Below are 19,627 nucleotides of genomic sequence, written 5' to 3' on the forward strand. Positions count from 1 at the left end.
TGTCAAAATATAGTTGTGCTGTCCATATTGAATGGATCTAATAAAAGTCCATAATGATGTTATGGTTTTTGGTGGGTTTTTTTTTTATGTTCAACCTCTCTTGAAGGCATTCTGGTGATGGATGCATCTGCCTGAATCAGGGAGATCTATTTGACTTGCAAATTCAAGGCAAAGTGATTTTGGATCCTTCTAAAGATTAGATTTGCATAAATATTAGCTAAAGTTAAAGGCTGTTCTACAAACTTGAAACCACCCATCAAGTTATGAACAAAAAGCAATGCTGAACTTTGAATCAGATCTGTGCCTTGCCATTCTTTTTTTAAGCCATACGTGAAGAAGGGAAATACTATATCCACTAGACGTTTGTAGAACTCTTTCTACTATACGTGGCAAAACCCTTTGAAAAGCTTCCCAGATTAAAACAGAATATGGGAGGAGGTTTACAGGCTAATACATTTTTAGCTAAGATTCTCGGGCTGGTTTTTAACTGTATTATATTTTGTCAAGAATTGCTTGGTGAGAAACAAGTATCTTGATGGTCAGTGGATATTCAGTAACAGCTGAAGATTCTCGAATATCTTCTCTAAGAAACCTTTTGATAATGGCAATCAAACAAAAACAAGCATATGTTCTTCCTCCAGCAAGCAACTAGTAAGTCATGAATAGCATTGCATAGGTTTGGATAAGCACTGAAGAAGTGGTTGTTCATGTATGCGGTTCTTCAAGATGAATTGTTGATGAATTGTTCTTACAGCTACTCTGTGACTTGCCCTTCAGTTTCATTAACGTGGAGTTTATCAGCATTGTGATTCCTTGCAGTGGAACAAAGATTTGGTTAGGATGGCACTTTTCTTCTGGTTTTTTTTTGTTTGTTTTAATAGTTGCGGCAGCTTTGAGAGTATGTGTAAGTGATGTCTGAAGAATACTGATGCCTGTAGTCCATTTCAGGCATACTGTATATGCTGATCACATGCATTGCAAAAAATTGAGTTATTCTGTTGGCGAGGACAGTTTTTCAGAAAGCTTGGTTTACTGGGGCAATCTTATTAACTTGTGGAGTAACTTTTTAGTAAAGTTACTTTCTCCTTTGCTATTTAAAAAGCCATGCAAACTAGAGTCAAATGTAACTGATTAAAGTGGAAGCAGGAAATGGAGAAATGGAAAATGGAAATAAATTTTAGAAACTTATGTTAGTGATACAGTGAATGCAATTAAAAAGTGAATTATCATCCAGAAGCTGATTTCTTGGAGGATTTTTGTGTGTGTGTGTATAGCAATTGGCAGGTGATTTCCTCTCTATCTAAATAATATAGTATGCCTTGGGAAGTAGAGAGGCACTTATGACAAAGGCATATTTGTTCTGTTGTTGGAAAAAGGTTAACAGTTTAGTCCAATAATCTTAAAATCTGTGCAATAGGTTCTTTGATAAATAAAGATAAGACATCAAATAAACAAAACCTCAAGAAATACTTTTGAATTAATTTGATTTCCTTGTGTCACTTGTAAAATATTTTAACTGTAAATCTCCTTCATACTGACTGCATATGGGCCTAATCGTAGTTTCAAAATGTGATGAGAATTGTGTGATGATGTCTGTCTATTTACCTCTGTGGAAAAGAAACCTGATGTGGTCCAGCTTGATGTTTGTCTATATTAAATAAAAATCTTTCAGCTATGCTTTGTAACAATATCAAGCAAAAATTTGGGTTGCATTATAAAACTACTAGTAGGAGGCAAGAAAAAAAATCTGAGGCGGAGGTTGGGATGTCAATGATTTGGTCTGTATTTAGGGATAAGACCCCAGAGGTTCTGCCACAGATTGTCTCTACCTACTGGAAAACAGAATGTTACTGTCTTGTGTACACTAAATAATATGAATGAGAATAAACAACTGTTTATGAGGCATAATGAATCCTTAATTTACCTACACTCTTAGAAAACCTGTTGAATTCAGAGGATGACCCGAAATAAGACTAAATTTTGTGGAAGTAGAGCAAGGATGTCTTTTTACAAAGGAAATTCACTAATTTGAATTCGTTTATATGCCTGACAAAATATTTTATTGAATATGTGTATGCAATTTATTATGTTAATTTCTAATTGCAGTGTGAACAATAAATGCAGCTTTAGAAAGGGCTGTCAAAATACATCCAAGTATACCTAACTGGTATTATTTATTAGTGGATGTACTGTAAGCAGTTCCTGAGAAAGGACTGTAGTGTTGGGCCCTTATTATTATCTTCAGGTTCACATTTACTCTTCTTGCTCTCCATTAATAGGTAGCATAGATCAGTCAGTGTTAAAGGAGTTGCCTCCTGAGCTCCTGGCAGAAATTGAATCCACCATGCCGCTTTGTGAACGTGTGAAAATGAACAAGCGCAAACGTAGCACAGTTAATGAGAAACCAAAATATGCTGAAATCAGTTCTGATGAAGACAATGACAGTGAAGAAGCTTTTGAATGTAAGTAGTACATCATTCTGTTCCTACTCCTAAAGAAGGCTAATATTTTGCTTTTACAAAAAGATATACTGTTTTTTTTTTTTGTTGGCTACCCTAAAACACGAAAACAAATTTGCTGTCCAGACAACTACTTGGTCAAGAAGCTTTTTTTTTCTTTTAAAAGAAAAATTAATTTATTTCAATTTGTCACTCAAGATGAAAAGCAGCTAGTTGTTAAATTTCTTTCCCTAATTACCTTATGGGAAGCCACTGCCTAGATATTTTTTTTTTTTTTTTGGTTGTGCGATGAAACATTTTTAGCCAATCAGATTAAAGAAAATATCCTGTAAAGCAGCTCAGAAAACTTGCACACAAAGCTATGCAAAGAAAAAAATTCAGTAAATACATTTTAAATTATTCTGAGTTTCATTGATAAGAAAAGCAAAGGATCCCCTCTTGAATTTTTCTGACATGATAAATTAAGAATGTTAGTGCCCAGAAGTTTCTTAAAATATTTCTTCTATTATTTCCATGGTGTATTGCTTGAAAAACTGGAATTATTGCCGATGGTTTCTCAAAATAGCATTTGCCGATGATACTATTTTTGAATTAAGTGATTTCAAAGGAAGAGAGGAAGCTTGTAGTTAGACTTTTGCTGTGCAATCAGGTAAAGTTCATAAGTGTCAAAAAACTGTTATATGCCTCTAAGTTAGGAAGGGATTTCCTACTTGCTAATAAGAGTGTAGTTAGTTTGTCTCTATGGGAGTTCAGTTAGCCAACAATGAAAAGAAACTCCATTAAAACGGAGTGAATCAGTTCAGTCTGAGTAACATCTTAACTGTGTTACCTGTGCAGGGCTACAGGAGAAGTGCCTATTGCTGTTAACCTGAGAAGGCATCTTGCTTATAATGATTTTTTTCTAAGTTTAGACTCTTTCTACCTTTGCTTATCTAAACATCTTACTGAACTTTTGTAAAACATAATGTTTTGCTTCTTAGTCTTTCTTAGGGTCCAAAAGAGAAAGATTTTTGTCCTGCTTTTTTAATATGTTTCAAGTTCTCGTCCAACAGATATGCAATGCATATGCACATATACACATACAAATTATAGTAGGGATACCTCTGATCTTTATCAAAGAAGCAGAAAAGAATGTCCTTTTGTTTGTTTTTCATTTAAAATATAACTGAATAATGCTGCTTTGACCGTGAGTATGAGATCTTGAGGTAACTTGTAATCAGATGATTTGCTTCATTCAGGATTCTATATTCTCTGTTTACCGTATCATTTCACCTGTTTATGATGTTAATAATCTGGAACAGTGAATTAAAAAAAGAATAAGTAAAGCAAAATTATTTAAGTTGGTTGGGAACGGAGAGGATTGTCAGGAATTTCAGAGAGATCTTAATCTACCTATTAGCCACAGTGACCGCTGAAATTCTTAAATGCAAAGTAAAGCAAATTAAGGAAAACTTTCACAGTAATTATATGCTTTAAGGGATTGTAGGTTCACTATATCCACTCAAGATCTGGCCATCATTCTAAACAATTCATTGAGGACATCTGGTTTAAAAATAAATTATAATATTTCTCAAAGGATGCTATAGAACTGAACTGAGTTAAAACGAGAAAATGATCAAGAGAATGAAAGATTTGTGACAAGTACACTGAATAGATTTGTACTGTTGCAAATATGTATTTCAGAATTCTTTTGGTTGTCTGAAATTGAACTTTAAAAAATATGAAATAGTGATTGTTATAGAAGAAGAGAAATTTGTTTGAGTATCTCATGAAGAAGGGGCATTCCATTAAATTAAATGATGAGAAATTAAAAATTGATGAAATCATTCTCATACAATAAGTGCTAAATGTGTTATTGCATAAATGTTTGGCAGAATTCAGAAGGAAATTGGGTGTTTATATTCCAGATAGTCTTTATTTATGTATAAAATTAATAATAACTCTTGAAATATTATTAATACCTACATTTTTAGTCAATTTTATCTGCTTCAAAATAAACTTTGTAGAGCAATGACTGATTGTGAATAGCTGTTCCCATGTTCATCTTATTTGCCTTGCAGAGCCAGCACAACTATAACACATTCTGTTTTGTTGTGCAGCATTGATAACTGGTCAATTTAAATTTCTGCTGGAAAGCAATATTGGAAGTTACTTTTCTCATGGAGATGTAGCTGGGGTCAAAATTCGTCCTACAGAGCTTAAATTGATACTGATGATTTGTAAACTGTGGAGACAGATTTCATCTACCTCCACAAAATACTATCTCATAGGGGGAAAAGAATCAGTTAAGATGTGTAAAGTCTTTTCCCATAAATCCCCTACTTTCTTCTCCAATATGCTCACTTCAGGTATCCCAGACATCTCTCCATTTCTTCAATCACAGTTAACTCTCAACCATTTTAGAACTGACAGTGTTAGTAGCTCAGGCCTCATGAACATGACTACTGCCTCCAGAAGCAAGTCTGATCCATAAGCAGAACATGCTCAAAGCATGAACTAAGTTATTACCTTAAACACTTGGACCACCTCTGTGCGGAAGTTTTGTACTGTTTTCAGAAGTGGGAGCCCTCTAGGGTGCAGTGCAGAGCATTAGTATCACCACAGGTTCAATGTTGTTGTTTTTATTAGTTCTGAGCCTGGGCTGACTATTGACTATATCCTGGTACTATACCAGGTGTGACTATATCCTGGTATGTTTCCTATGCTTCTCAATAGACTGGGGTTGTGGAAAGAACTTGTCAGTTCTGTTCCAGTTCTGTATGAATGCTTGGAGTCATTTTGCTCAGAAACAACCCTATATACAGTCATACCTCTCTCAACTTCAGGAGACTTTAGTAGACACACACAGATGTCAGGGCTGTTATATGCAAGTTCACAAGAATAATAAACTCTGCTAGTCTAGAATGTAATGTTTTGGAGCCATTTTGATCTTCACAGCACAGTCTGTGTTAGACATCTCTTTGCTAGCCCAGTTACCCTGTTGCCTTAGATAATGGAGAGTTGGCTGATTTCATGGATGAAATTGCCTCCTCCTCCATATCCTTTTTCTATTACATCTTAGTACCCTCTTCCCTTCAAGACTGTCTTTGAAAACAACAGAGAACTCTCCATTCCCCCCCCCCCACACACACACACACTCTCTCACACACTCTTTATTTCCACCAAGTCTCTGTTTCTGTATAGAACATTTATCCCAGTTTTTCAACATTCAGTTCTGCGGGGCTTTTTGGTCCTGACTGAAAACTGGTTATAATAACCTTCTGTGGTATATACTCGCTGCCTGGCCCAGAATTGTGACTCCAGCTTTCTTCTTTACACTGAATTTCCTGCAATATATGTATCAATACAAAATTTTAGTTGTCTTGGCAAAACAGAATATCTTTAAGCAGCTAGGTTGCTAAGTCTCATTGAAACTTGCTGTGTTAGATGGGCAAAGCAATCACTGAATTGGAACATGGACACCCAGTAACAGTCACAATTTAGATAACTGAAGAAATTATCTCAATGTTCTCTTATGAAAGGATGAAACTTATTTTGATTTGTTCTATTTTTCTTACTTTGTTTAAAAGGACAAATGCCCTGTAAATTTGTATTTTTAAATGTTTGCTGGTGTCTTTGCCAGTTTTCATGTAATTCAAAAGAAATTGTTAGAATAATGGCATAACATAATTTTATATGATTGTTTTAGTGTTCACTTGTTTTACAGAACATCTATACAATAGTGTTTAACTTGCAAATGTATAATTTTGAGCTATTAAAAGTAGAATTTTTGTACTTATAATGAAAATGCATTTCATTTCTAGCTTCTCGTAAAAGACATAAAAAGGATAGAGATGAAGCTTGGGCGTATGAAGAACATGACAGAAGAAGTTCTGGTGACCATAGGAGAAGTGGTTATTATCATGAAGGAAGGAGGACTTCTGGTAGTGGCCGTTACCGTAATCGCAGTCCCGATGACTCTGATATGGATGATTATTCTCCTCCTCCTAGCCTCAGTGAGGGTAACTGATTTTAAAAATTTTATTTTCTTCCATAATACTAGTGCGTTTTTAAAGGATATGCTAAACACTTTAAAATAAACATCTTTACATGCAGTATTGAATATAAGTGTAAGAAATGTAAACAATCCTTTATTCTCTTAATTAGTGGCTAGAAAAATTAAGAAAAAAGAAAAACAAAAGAAGAGGAAAGCTTATGAACCTAAACTAACACCTGAAGGTAATTTTAGAAGATTTATTTTCTACAGTTTGTATTTTCTGTTTTGTATATAAAATAATTATACATACATTTCTTTTTTCACCAGAAATGATGGATTCTTCGACTTTCAAAAGATTTACTGCTTCAATAGAGAATATTTTGGAAAATTTAGAAGACATGGATTTTACAGCTTTTGGTAATATGTCAGAAATTTTCAAAATGCTTCCCCCAATTAGAAACACAAGAAACAAAAAAACTTGCATCTCAGTATTTTCAGACTTCCTTCTTTGTGATTTAATTGCCTGTGATACATGCTACGGTATACTGCATTTATATGACTTCTACCTTGAGTTGGAGGCCTTTACCTTTCTAATTTCACTTGCTGCAGGAAGAAGATCCTCCTTCTTCCTCCCTGCAGAATCCAAAAGGGACATAAATCACAATGAGACAAATAATAGCCCCCTGGAGTGACCTCTTTGGGATGTCATTAGGGTGTTATCTTCTGTCAAACATATCTTTGTAAACAACGCTAACGTAAGATGGTTCTCTTGCCAGTAATGTCTGAGGCACATAATTTTGCATCTGTTGTGGCCTTTGGCCCAACAGAGCTTGATTATTCAATTCAGCAGCAGAGTGCTTATGCACTTATGAGTGAGGCACTGAATCACTGTATGGTCCTTATCAATTTCAGTGGAAAATAAGCCAGCTTAGCATAAGTGTCTGATGAAGTAGTTCAGGTTGACCAAGATGACTTTCTATTGAAATGGATAATGGAGCATTCGTTAATTTTTTTCCTACCATCTTTGTCACAAGATTAGAACAAGGGGAGGAGCGTAGTAAACAAATCACTACAGCAATGGTGTCTAAACCTTGGATTAAAAAGCGAAGTAATTGGTTCTTTCTATATATTTCTAAGGACTGGTGGGAGATGTGGTGGTCGGAGGCTGTCTTGGGCTTAGCGACCATGAAATGATAGAATTCTCGCTTCTTGGTGAAGTAAGGAGGGGGGGCAGCAAAACCACAACCATGGACTTCCGGAGGGCAGACTTTGGCCTGTTCAGGACATTGGTTGAGAGAGTCCCGTGGGAGACGGTCCTGAAGGGCAAAGGGGTCCAGGAAGGCTGGACGATCTTCAAGAAGGAAGTCTTAAAGGCGCAGGAGCAGGCTGTCCCTGTACGCCGTAAGAAGAATGGGCGGGGAAGACGACCGGCCTGGCTGAACGGGGAGCTCTTGCTGGGACTCAGGAAAAAAAGGAGAGTTTACCGCTTGTGGAAGAAGGGGCAGGCGACTCAAGAAGAGTACAGGGATCTCGTTAGGTCGTGCAGAGAGGAAATGAGAAAGGCAAAAGCCCAGCTAGAACGCAATCTGGCCACTGTCATTAAAGACAACAAAAAAAGTTTTTACAAATATATTAATGACAAGAAGAGAGCCAAGGAGAATCTCCATCCTTTATTGGATGCAGGGGGGAACATTGTCACTGAGGATGAGGAAAAGGCTGAGGTACTCAATGCCTTCTTTGCCTCAGTCTTTAACAAGCAGAGCAGTTATCCTCAGGGTACTCGGCCCCCCGAGCTGGAAGATGGGGACGGCGAGCAGGATGAACCCCCCATAATCCAAGAGGAAGCAGTCAATGACCTGCTATGCCACCTGGACACTCACAAGTCTATGGGGCCGGATGGGATCCACCCGAGAGTGCTGAGGGAGCTGGCGGAGGTGCTCGCCAAGCCGCTCTCCATCATTTATCAGCAGTCCTGGTTAACGGGGGAGGTCCCGGATGACTGGAGGCTTGTCAATGTGACGCCCATCCACAAGAAGGGCCGGAAGGAGGATCCGGGGAACTACAGGCCTGTCAGCCTGACCTCGGTGCCGGGGAAGATTATGGAGCGGTTCATCTTGAGGGCGCTCACAAGGCATGAGCGGGACAACCAGGGGATCCGGCCTAGCCAGCACGGGTTCATGAGAGGCAGGTCCTGCTTGACCAACCTGATCTCCTTCTATGACCAGGTGACCCGCCTAGTGGATGAGGGAAAGGCTGTGGATGTGGTCTACCTGGACTTCAGCAAGGCCTTTGACACTGTCTCCCACAGCATTCTCCTAGAGAAGCTGGCGGCTCACGGCTTAGACAGGTGTACTCTTCGCTGGGTCAAAAACTGGCTGGACGGCCGGGCCCAGAGAGTTGTGGTGAATGGAGTTACATCCAGTTGGCGGCCGGTCACGAGCGGTGTTCCCCAGGGCTCAGTACTGGGGCCGGTCTTGTTTAATATCTTTATTGATGATCTGGATGAGGGGATCGAGTGCACCCTCAGTAAGTTTGCAGATGACACCAAGTTGGGCGGGAGTGTTGATCTGCTCGAGGGTAGGAAGGCTCTGCAGAGGGACCTGGACAGGCTGGATCGATGGGCCCAGGCCAACTGTATGAGGTTCAACAAGGACAAGTGCCGGGTCCTGCACTTTGGCCACAACAACCCCATGCAGCGCTACAGGCTTGGGGAAGAGTGGCTGGAAAGCTGCCCAGCAGAGAAGGACCTGGGGGTGCTGGTTGACAGCCGGCTGAACATGAGCCGGCAGTGTGCCCAGGCGGCCAAGAAGGCCAATGGCATCCTGGCCTGTATCAGAAATAGTGTGGCCAGCAGGAGTAGGGAAGTGATCGTGCCCCTGTACTTGGCCCTGGTGAGGCCGCACCTCGAATACTGTGTTCAGTTTTGGGCCCCTCACTACAAGAAGGACGTTGAGGTGCTGGAGCGTGTCCAGAGAAGGGCAACGAGGCTGGTGAGGGGTCTGGAGAACAAGTCTTATGAGGAGCGGCTGAGGGAACTGGGACTGTTTAGCCTGGAGAAAAGGAGGCTGAGGGGAGACCTCATCGCTCTCTACAACTACCTGCAAGGAGGTTGTAGCGAGGTGGGTGTTGGTCTTTTCTCCGAAGTAACAAGTGATAGGACGAGAGGAAATGGCCTCAAGTTGCGCCAGGGGAGGTTTAGATTGGATGTAAGGAAAAATTTCTTTACTGAAAGAGTGGTGAAACATTGGAACAGGCTGCCCGGGGCAGTGGTGGAGTCCCCATCCCTGGAGGTATTTAAAAGACGTGTAGATGAGGCGCTTAGGGACATGGTTTAGTGGGCATGGTGGTGTTGGGTTGACGGTTGGACTCGATGATCTTAGAGGTCTTTTCCAACCTCAATGATTCTATGATTCTATGATTCTATGTCTTGTAACATCATGGGGGTTTTTTGTAAGGGTATATGTGATTAAGACGCAGTATATCCCAAGGTACTTAATTTCCTATGTGTTTTTCATCTGTTGCCCTTCCTCAGATTTGAACTTTAGAATTAGGACTACAATCATTTAAGATTTGTTTTACTGAAATGAGGGTGATGGCACGAGAGCTGCAATAAATTGATTTTGTTATATTAAAAATATTTTTAATTTTTATGACTTTGTCATATTTAACAAGTAGTTGTTTTAACACAACCAAAAGTTGTCATCATCAGTCTTCATTAGATGGAACTATTAGATGCTAGCTATTTGGAAAATCAGTTCTTTTTCTTCAGTTGGCTTTTTCATATTGGCTGTAAAATACTGGTTTCCTTGAAGTCTTATTAGAAATATGATTGTTAATTTTTTAATTTTTATTTTTTTTTAAGGCGATGATGATGAGATTCCACAGGAATTGCTACTGGGAAAGCATCAGCTTAGTGAGTTGGGTAGTGAATCTGCAAAAATCAAGGCAATGGGCATTATGGACAAGGTACATCTTCATAGTATTTAACTCTCTTTGAACATCTAATTTTGTTAAACATACAAAAACTTTTGTCCCCTGTAATATTCCACCCTCTTCAGGTGTGCATGTGACAGATACTGTGAACAGTTGTGTTTCTGCTGACTTAGCTGAAGTGGTTAAAAAGTTACCACATCTTAACTGTTACTGTCTCTGAAGCTGAAACATTTTTGTTGAATGGTCCTTCTCTGTGTTAGCGCTGACTCAGAGCACTATATGCCAATAGGTAACACATGCCTGAGCAGTAAAATCTAAAATAATTAATCTACTTTCACAAAAGCACATCAACCTATAGGCTTTGCTTCTTACAGCTAGTGTTGAGCAACCACAGTAAAACAGAACCTGCTGGCAAAGTAAAAAAAATCTACCCTTTCTGATATATGCCATTAGTGCAATGTAAATGTATAATGTCCATCCAGCATCACACTGAATTGCCTACTTCCTTCCTTTCTCCAAAGAGCCCTTTCAATCTTAGAAGATTTAATGCCCCAGGTGATAATAAGATTAATTTTCTGTAGACTGCATATTGTGGTTTCTTTGCCATACTCTTCCTGACTTCAGTTCAAGGGAACTTTCTGTTGGTATCACACCTCTAGAAACAATGTTCTTGCTTTCCTTATCTTCCTAGAACTCTTGGCTTTGGGCAGTCTCGTGTTAAATTCTTACTCTGCCTGCTCATGACCACTTACTATGTTTATAAAGTGTCTGCGAAGCCACTTATACAAGTCACTCTGAAGGGTTTTCTTTAATCCAAGATTTAGATATTCTTCCTGGCCTTTTCTTCAATCTCCCTACCTTCCTTTGTAGCGTGTTATCAGCCTGAGTGTTTCTCTTTCCTGATAGTTCTCACCCTTAAGCTCTGTTCCCTGTTTTTTTCACATACATACATACATGTATACATAAAATCAGAATTTTGTTGCTTCTAAAGGTGAGCACCAATAGTATCTGGACTCTCCTGGAGTTTAGCATATTCTACAGATTATTTAATCATAATTCTGTAGAACACCAATAAGTGAGTTTGAGTTACTTTTTTTTTAACATGCTAGTTTTTCAAAGTTAACACAGTTATTAAGAATACGTTTCTTTTTTATTAGCACTCAAGTATCAGGGAATTTTATTTCTGCTCATCCATAGAACTTGGATTTTCTCTTAATAAAGCTCTATATGGTCAGTTAGAATTTGTGATTGATACTTGGATTTGGTAAATTTCTGTTTCTAGAAGCAAAAATGTATAACTATACAACATTAATTACAGATATGCAGTTTTAAATACATTTCTATGGATTTTGCTGGTTGAAAATGCAGTTTGATTGCAGCCTTAGAACATATTTCACTAGTTTAATTCTATTATCAGCATTCTCAATCATGCTGTGTCAGAAACCAGACAAGTCAAGATCCAATCCTTATCTCAGATTACTTACAATTTAAGTTTGTCAGATTACATAACATGTTCTATCCTTCTTCCATGGACATTTTTTTCAACAATTTGGAAGCCTTTATGTTCCTGCAGTTGTTTGATGTGTTTTGTTTCTTGTTTTAGCTCTCAACAGATAAAACAGTAAAAGTCCTGAATATTTTGGAGAAGAATATTCAAGATGGATCAAAGCTTTCTACATTACTTAACCATGTGAGTTTCAAATTACGTGGTTTCACACCATTGTGTAGAATAGGGTTTTCTTCACTTGAGTCCCATATAGCGATAGTTTCAAATACTCTGTGTGTGTGTGTGAAAGGAATTTCTGATTTAATATGTATGTGATTAAGAGATTGCCAAATTTTAAGATTTGAAGTAAAATTCAATTGATTATATTCTTTCAGTACTAAACATGTTTTACTATAGTACTGATAACTAACAGATGTATTGGGAGCAATTGAGTTGTCTTTTGACTTAATTTTAAATATTATAGTTTCATCCTGAAATATTCATGGTAACTGGTGTAACTTGCACCATTGGACATTTCTTTGCTACTTTTCTATGTGTCCATAAAACATCCCTTACACAGTGGAAGAAGTATTACAGCTTTCACGTAGTGCATATTCTTCTCCTGAGCATTAAGAACTGAGAAAGTGCTTTATTTAGGTCTGCTCTTATGCTGCAAAGTTGAAGTTATCAACGTAAACAAAATTAACAGGAAGTTTAAAATTTTAGGATTTTTTTTTCTGATATACCTAAAACTATGTGGGGGTTTTGAGTTTTTTATGAGGCTGAAATGTGATATTACACATTTTATATATTTATTTCTACACTTTCTAGTCAAAACAATATTCTAGCAAGAATAGAGTTCTTGAATTTTATGGAAAAAAAACTTGATCTGCAGAAATAGAGAGTAATTGTGTATATTGGAAGGGAAGAATTTGAACTTGGAAATGAAAACCAGAGACACGTTATTTGTACCTAAATATTTTCATCTAGATAGCTTGTTGGGTTTTCAAAGTTTCAGTATATGATTCTGAATGTCTTTAGCAGTATGAAAAATAAGTGAAAAGAAGGTGCTGGTTTACCTGCTCTAATTCAATATGATTGAGTCTTTATGCCAATGCCTTTAAAGTGATATTTTTTCTTTTAGCTTTTTGTAGTAAAACTCAAGATTATTAAGCAGTTAATGAAATTGTCCAATGATTGCAATTCAGAAACAAAGCTTTGATTAAAAAAGAAGTTTTAGATTTTTCTTAAAACCCATTAAACATGATTCAGGTCATTATGACAAAGAAAGCCTCTGCTAAGGAGTAAGCTTACTTCTTTTACAGTGCAGTGAAAATATCCTACCTCCATGTCAGGATATTTTTCAGAGGCAGATTGCACTTGCAGATTCTTTTTATTTCCAGGATTAATGAGCAAAAAAAATAGAAAAGATTTAAAACTACTTGGGTTTTTGTTTTGTGGGGCTTTTTTGGTTTTTGGTGGGGTGTTTTGGTTTGTTTGTTTTTTTTTTTTTTTTAAAGCCTCTTGTGTAAGGAACAAATTATTTAAAGCTATTCTATGCAAGAAATTTACAAGGATCTTCTGATTTGCAGATTTCTGTTGATTTTTCAAATATCTATCTCTCTCTCTCTCATATATATAATGCACTGTGATATTTTTAGATTCTCTTACCCCAAAGGGAAAAAGTTGATATGGTTTCACCAACCCCTTATTTTTACAAGGAAAGCCAACAGTGTTGAACTGTGCTGTTATACAGGCAGGAAAGATTCTTTTTCTCTGTAGGCTATATCTGTACCAGAGAAGTTATTAAAAATTCCACCTGGTTTTGCTATTATTACAATATTTCAGTAGTGCTGGGTGATCATAATTAACCTCATGTATGTTTGTTTTTATAACTTGTACAAACACAGAAATACAGATATTCTATATCCTGTGCTAAATCTAAATGGTCATATTTGATAAGACATATTTTAAACCCATCGATAATAGATGAGTTGGTCTGTGAAGTGGAGAAAGTTGTATTCTCATGAGTTTTGTGTGACTTAACAGTCTTTTTGTATAAGAATTCTAGCAGCAAAAATTAGACTGATCAAAGCAGCAACTGGCGTGCATAGGCCGCTGAAGAAAACGCTAGATGAATGAGTTTAGATTTTTATTAAGGTACATCATTCTTAAGTAGAGAATGTGGCAATCTTCCTTCATAGTGCTTCCCGATGATATACAGAAAGCTTCTTTGTGTTTTACCAGAAGAATACAGTGCAATATTGAAGATTTGTAACTTAGGGTTACAAACCTGTTGCTAGTAAAACAAACATTAGTTGATTTCTAAAACAAACTATTTTTGTATCATAAAGGAAATAGAACATTTTGCGTGTGTGTGTATGTAAGTATATTAAAATAATGTTATCTTTTACTTGGTAAGGATAAAAATTTGACTTATTGTTCACACTATCTTGTTTTTTCTTGCCTTTTACAGAACAATGACACTGAAGATGAGGAGAGATTATGGAGAGATCTTATTATGGAGAGAGTGACAAAATCTGCTGATGCTTGTCTTACTGCTATCAATATTATGACATCACCAAATATGCCTAAAGCTGTATATATTGAGGATGTAATAGAAAGAGTTATTCAATACACAAAATTTCATTTGCAGAACACTCTCTATCCTCAGTATGATCCTGTGTATAGAGTGGATCCTCATGGTGGTTAGTATGCTAAATTTTTGCATTTAGCGTTTTGTTGTCATAGTCGTACCTTCAGATGAGGGTGTCCAACTTAACTGTTTTAAAAATCTTGGATCTGGAATTCAGAGCAATTATGAAAATATGAAATTTTTGCTTTCTAGCTGATTCTACTAAATAGTTTTTCTTCTGTAAGCAATTGCATTTACAAATCTGTAGTCATGGAGTTGTTTTGGGGACGTTTTTTGAGGAAGATGATCATCTTTCTAGTATTTGATGCAAGTGAAACATTGAAAAAATTAATAAAGATATTTTTTATTTTCTAGGTGGTGTTTTAAGTTCAAAAGCAAAACGTGCCAAGTGTTCCACCCACAAGCAAAGAGTTATAGTGATGTTGTATAACAAAGTTTGTGACATTGTCAGCAGTTTGTCAGAGTTGCTAGAGATACAGCTTCTTACCGATACAACTATTCTTCAGGTAAGTTTTATCAGAAGAATTTCTGTCTGAGAATGTTTGTTTTTCTTTTCCCAGAGAGACTGTAAAGTGTGATTGTCTCAGTGACATGAAGTATGAAATCAGTACAAACTTTTGAATTATTAACATCAGTGACTAGTTTGTTGTGTAGTATGTAATCTGCAGAAGAGCATTTAATGTTCAAATCTTTAATGGCTTTTATTGTACACTTAAGAAAAGTTTAACCTGATTGTATTCAAATATTCTTTAATAATTTTATTTGCAAATAATATGAAGTAATACATGTTGTTGAATACCTTACCTGCTGAATGAATAGCCTACTTGTGAAACTGCATAAATATCAGTTTGTTAGTCAAATATACTTACAATAACTTCTTTCTGTTGATAGGTATCATCTATGGGAATAACACCTTTCTTTGTAGAAAATGTCAGTGAACTACAGTTATGTGCCATCAAATTAGTGACTGCAGTAAGTAATTTTTAATTTGCAGTTTCATGTTCCTGTACTTCTGAGAGTTATTAGGGCATTTATATAGGCTGTATTTTTGCTGGTAGAGAACTGGAGTTTAGAATTAATTTTATTTTTGCATGTCTTTACAGTTTGGTATCATAATCTAGGAACAGTATTAAATCTACCTGAGCTGCTCCTATTTGCAGAGTGCTCTATAGGAAGAAATAGCCTACTTAAGCCAAGGAATTTACTTAATTTTGGTTATGTTGTTTAAAGTGTTAATACAAACCCCTTCCTCTTACCTGTCCTTTCTTGTCTTAAGAAATCTTAACAATGTGGTTTTCCTTATTTCCTTTGTTAAGATTTGAATTTATGCAATGGAATAAGCTATAGAACTAGTAGGATACTTCTATATAATAGAATAAGTCCTTTTCCTCGGAAGAGGTGGCTATGTGAAAAATTCATGGGGCAGATAAAATATTATTTCAGGAAAACTGCAGTGCAACACAGATGTGCTTGTTCAAGTGGAAGTTTTCCGTTTTTGTAATGATGATGTACTCCAGTATTTATAAAAGTAATTCTGCCTAAACAAAAGGAGAGGCAAACTCTACAATACTGACCTCATAAATTGAAAGAATATTTCATGTCAGGCAAATATTAAAGCTTAGGATATGGAGTAAAACTGGTTTCTCAAATGTGCTCTAAAACCGTACATGTGTTCATGTTAATTTATGTTACCATAGAGTTTTGCTCTATACTGGAGTCTGAAAGCTTAGCATTATACTGTTTGACTTTCTTATACGGTGTATTGTACCATTGGCAGAAACTTTTAAAAATATGGTATTTTTAAGAGCTATTACACACTTATGCTATCTGAAGATTTTTAAAAATCCTATATTTGAAAAAGTTTTTATGTATTTTATAAAGAAATGTTTGCTTTGAAAAAACAAAGCAATGCATTAAAAACAAGGTATGCATTAAATATAATTAATTTAAATGTCATGTAAAGTGTATGTTTCTATATATAATTTTTAACAATCTATTTAACAAGCAATATTTTATGTAACAACAAATAATTTTTTAACAATCCTGTAACTGTTAAATAGGTGTTCTCCAGGTATGAAAAACATAGACAGTTAATACTAGAAGAAATTTTCACTTCCCTTGCGAGACTACCAACTAGCAAGAGGAGTTTGAGAAACTTCAGGTAATTTCTGCCATAGATTGATAATTTGTAGACAGTAGCATTTACAGTTTTGTAGATGTAGGATTTTAGGCTCCAGTATTAACAACTTTAAAAATCTGTGACTCCACAAGCTGCACTTTGTTAGGGGTTGATATTTCAAAACCTCTACAGTGAGAGCAGAATTGCCTGACAAATGTATTTTGTAATAATTACTGTTTCTTATGCCATCATATTTATGCCTGCTTACAAAAATAATTGAAATATCTTATTATTTGTCTCACTAAGGATGTAAATGAATGTAATGTTAGTGTGCATTCAAAGGTTTTTTGTTGGAAAACTCTTTGGTTCTGTTTGTATGGATTTTATATAATTTCTTCATTGCTAAAGCTTAATAGGAAAGTTCTGGTTGAATTTCTTTGAGGATGCACTCAGAGCACTCTTTCCAGGAAATCAATCTAATACTCCTTTGAATGAGTTTCATTTAGGAACTACTCAGTTCACTTTAACTGTCTTTTAAGCGCTTCAGCTGGATTTCAGTGCATCTTCTGAATAATAGTATAGGTTCAGGTTCAATTTGAGAAAGAATCTGACCTGAACTGGATTTCAATTAAAATTGAGGTTGGACACTTTAAATGATTCTAAAACATTTGTTGTTGGTGTTGATTTTGTTCCTTGCTTGCATACATCTTTTCCCTGGAGACAGACAAATTGTCAATGAAATAGGTTGTCCGATCCAGGGTGGATAAACAGGAAATACCCAGGAAAAGAAATTCACTGGAACTTTGAAGCAACCTTAATGTTAACATGAGTGCTTGTTCCTAGTATTTCCTATTGTTTTGGTTATAGACATCAGAGAAATCTAGCAAATAGGAAGGTGGTAGGCATAGGAGCATAAATTGTAGATACCCTCTTTGAATTAGGACCTTTACTAGAAGGAAGTCATTATATCAAGGCCACAATGACTGCACTGTTTATCTAGAGTCCTAGCTCTGATCTGTTGAAGGACATTCCCTGTCTGTGGCTACAGTCATGAAGGGTACAGCTTACCTAAAATTTGATATGAAAAGATTTTTCTCTGTACAAGTAGTCAAAGATAACTTCATAAAGATAATAATTGCAATCTGTTTTGTGCCCAGTTATTATTTTGATAATTTGGGGAGAATTATGTCAGAGATTATCACCTTTTCATGTTGTTAAGGGTAGCATTAAGTGGTGTTGATGTACATATGGGTAGTAAACACCATACTATTTGTCAGGTTAAATCACTTGGAAGGGGAGAAATGTGAGGTAGAGTGTATTCGTACTGGTCATACCAACTTAGACACTCTTGCATGCTGAAGTTTATAGTCTGTTATGCTACCTGAGATTACCATAGGTGTAACTCTTGTAGAAGTCAATCCAGGTCATGGTCACTATTTTCTCTTGTTTAAAAGTCCTGCACATTTCACATACATTAAATAATATATAAGTAATAAATTATTAGGACAAGTTTGGTGTATTTTTTTTATGTTGTGTTGGAAATGGATATGGCATTATACATAATAAGCCCATTAGTAAGTGCCTTAGCATGAAGGTGTTTGATTTATTAAATATTTCTGTAGATTTTTCAGCTGCTGAACTTCACAGATACTCTGATAGCCCATCTGTGAGCTGTTTCAGTTCATCTCTTCAGCCTGTTTTTGTTAGACCAAATCTTTCACTGCATAAGAGAGAAGCAAATGACTAGATAAACATCTAGAACACAGATTTCTAGCTGTGGTAATAATTTTAGAAAGATGTTATTTAGGACCAAAAATTTTTGGTTTGTTTTGTCTTTTTTGTTTAGTTTTAGTGTTAATGCTGTCTTTTCTTATTAACAGGTTAAACAGCAGTGACACTGATGGAGAGCCTATGTATATTCAGATGGTAACGGCACTAGTTCTGCAGCTTATTCAGTGTGTGGTGCATTTGCCATCAACAGAAAAAGATTCTAATTCAGAGGAGGAATCAAACAAAAAAGTAAGAAATTTTTGAAGAGCCATAATTTTTTTTTTTTTGGTGCAGGAATGACTTTGTAGGTATAATATTTTATGATGGTGCTCTAGTAATTAAGCATTGTAATTTTATGTCTGCTGTAATTATTTGATGAATGAGAAATGCTGATCTGGAAATCATATTTCTGTTTATGCTAAAATATTAGACAAATAAATCTTGTTATTTTTAGGTGGATCAAGATGTGCTTATTACTAACTCATATGAAACAGCCATGAGAACAGCACAAAACTTCCTTTCTATTTTCCTTAAGAAGTAAGTACTGTTGCATTCTCTAGTGTATTGATGAAACCAACTCCAAATAAAATGTCACACCTTAAGACAAACCAAACCACTTCGCAATGCTAAATGCCTACTAATAAAGTTACTTATAACAATATACTTTATAGATCCCTAAGAGAGCTACCTGTCTGGACAAAAATTATGGAACAGAAATTCTGCAGGGAGTGCTTTACACATTTAAGAATCTGTTTGATAATTTATTTAGGATCCTTTTATCAGGGGTCTTTTACTCATCTGAAGCATGGAAGAGAAGGCTGAGTAAATATTGAAGTGGTGAAACCAGATTCTTTCAGTCATCAGAATGACAAAGATATAAAAACCCTAAAATTACTTTCATTTAGATAAAGTTATGAATGTCAATAGTTCAGTGGGGGGGGAATACCTGAATAACCAAAGGATTTGTAACAAAAAGTCCTGAGGTTTTTATTGTGTTAATTTCTACTGTTAAGCCGAAAGGCTATTTACAAGCCACCTAGCCATCTCTGCATACTTCTGGTATCGTTAAAGTTAGGGATGCCACATATAAGTGAAACACTATCAGGTATGTTATCTTTTGATTTTTTTACATTCTGATTTTAAACTTTGTGGAGCATAATACTGAGATGTCTTATCACTGTGAGATAAGTCAGACCAGGTTTAAGGACACACCACCTCCTAAATACCC

At 36.1% G+C, this 19,627-nt stretch overlaps 1 protein-coding gene across 2 annotated transcripts in view; it reads left to right on the plus strand.

Moving 5' to 3' along the window:
* Nucleotides 1-19,627, plus strand: part of LOC143172283 (nipped-B-like protein) — a 173,447-nt gene that overhangs the window by 123,827 nt on the left and 29,993 nt on the right. For both annotated transcript variants that reach the window (XM_076361527.1, XM_076361526.1), the window contains exons 11-22: nt 2,280-2,462; nt 6,263-6,460; nt 6,606-6,677; nt 6,763-6,852; nt 10,298-10,401; nt 11,972-12,058; nt 14,331-14,562; nt 14,865-15,016; nt 15,402-15,482; nt 16,571-16,671; nt 18,510-18,648; nt 18,854-18,936. In XM_076361527.1, coding sequence (XP_076217642.1) covers nt 2,280-2,462; nt 6,263-6,460; nt 6,606-6,677; nt 6,763-6,852; nt 10,298-10,401; nt 11,972-12,058; nt 14,331-14,562; nt 14,865-15,016; nt 15,402-15,482; nt 16,571-16,671; nt 18,510-18,648; nt 18,854-18,936 — 1,522 coding nt within the window. The remainder of the gene's footprint in view (nt 1-2,279; nt 2,463-6,262; nt 6,461-6,605; nt 6,678-6,762; nt 6,853-10,297; nt 10,402-11,971; nt 12,059-14,330; nt 14,563-14,864; nt 15,017-15,401; nt 15,483-16,570; nt 16,672-18,509; nt 18,649-18,853; nt 18,937-19,627) is intronic.

This window comes from Aptenodytes patagonicus, chromosome W, assembly GCF_965638725.1.
Source record: "Aptenodytes patagonicus chromosome W, bAptPat1.pri.cur, whole genome shotgun sequence".
Classification (NCBI taxonomy): Eukaryota; Metazoa; Chordata; class Aves; order Sphenisciformes; family Spheniscidae; genus Aptenodytes; species Aptenodytes patagonicus.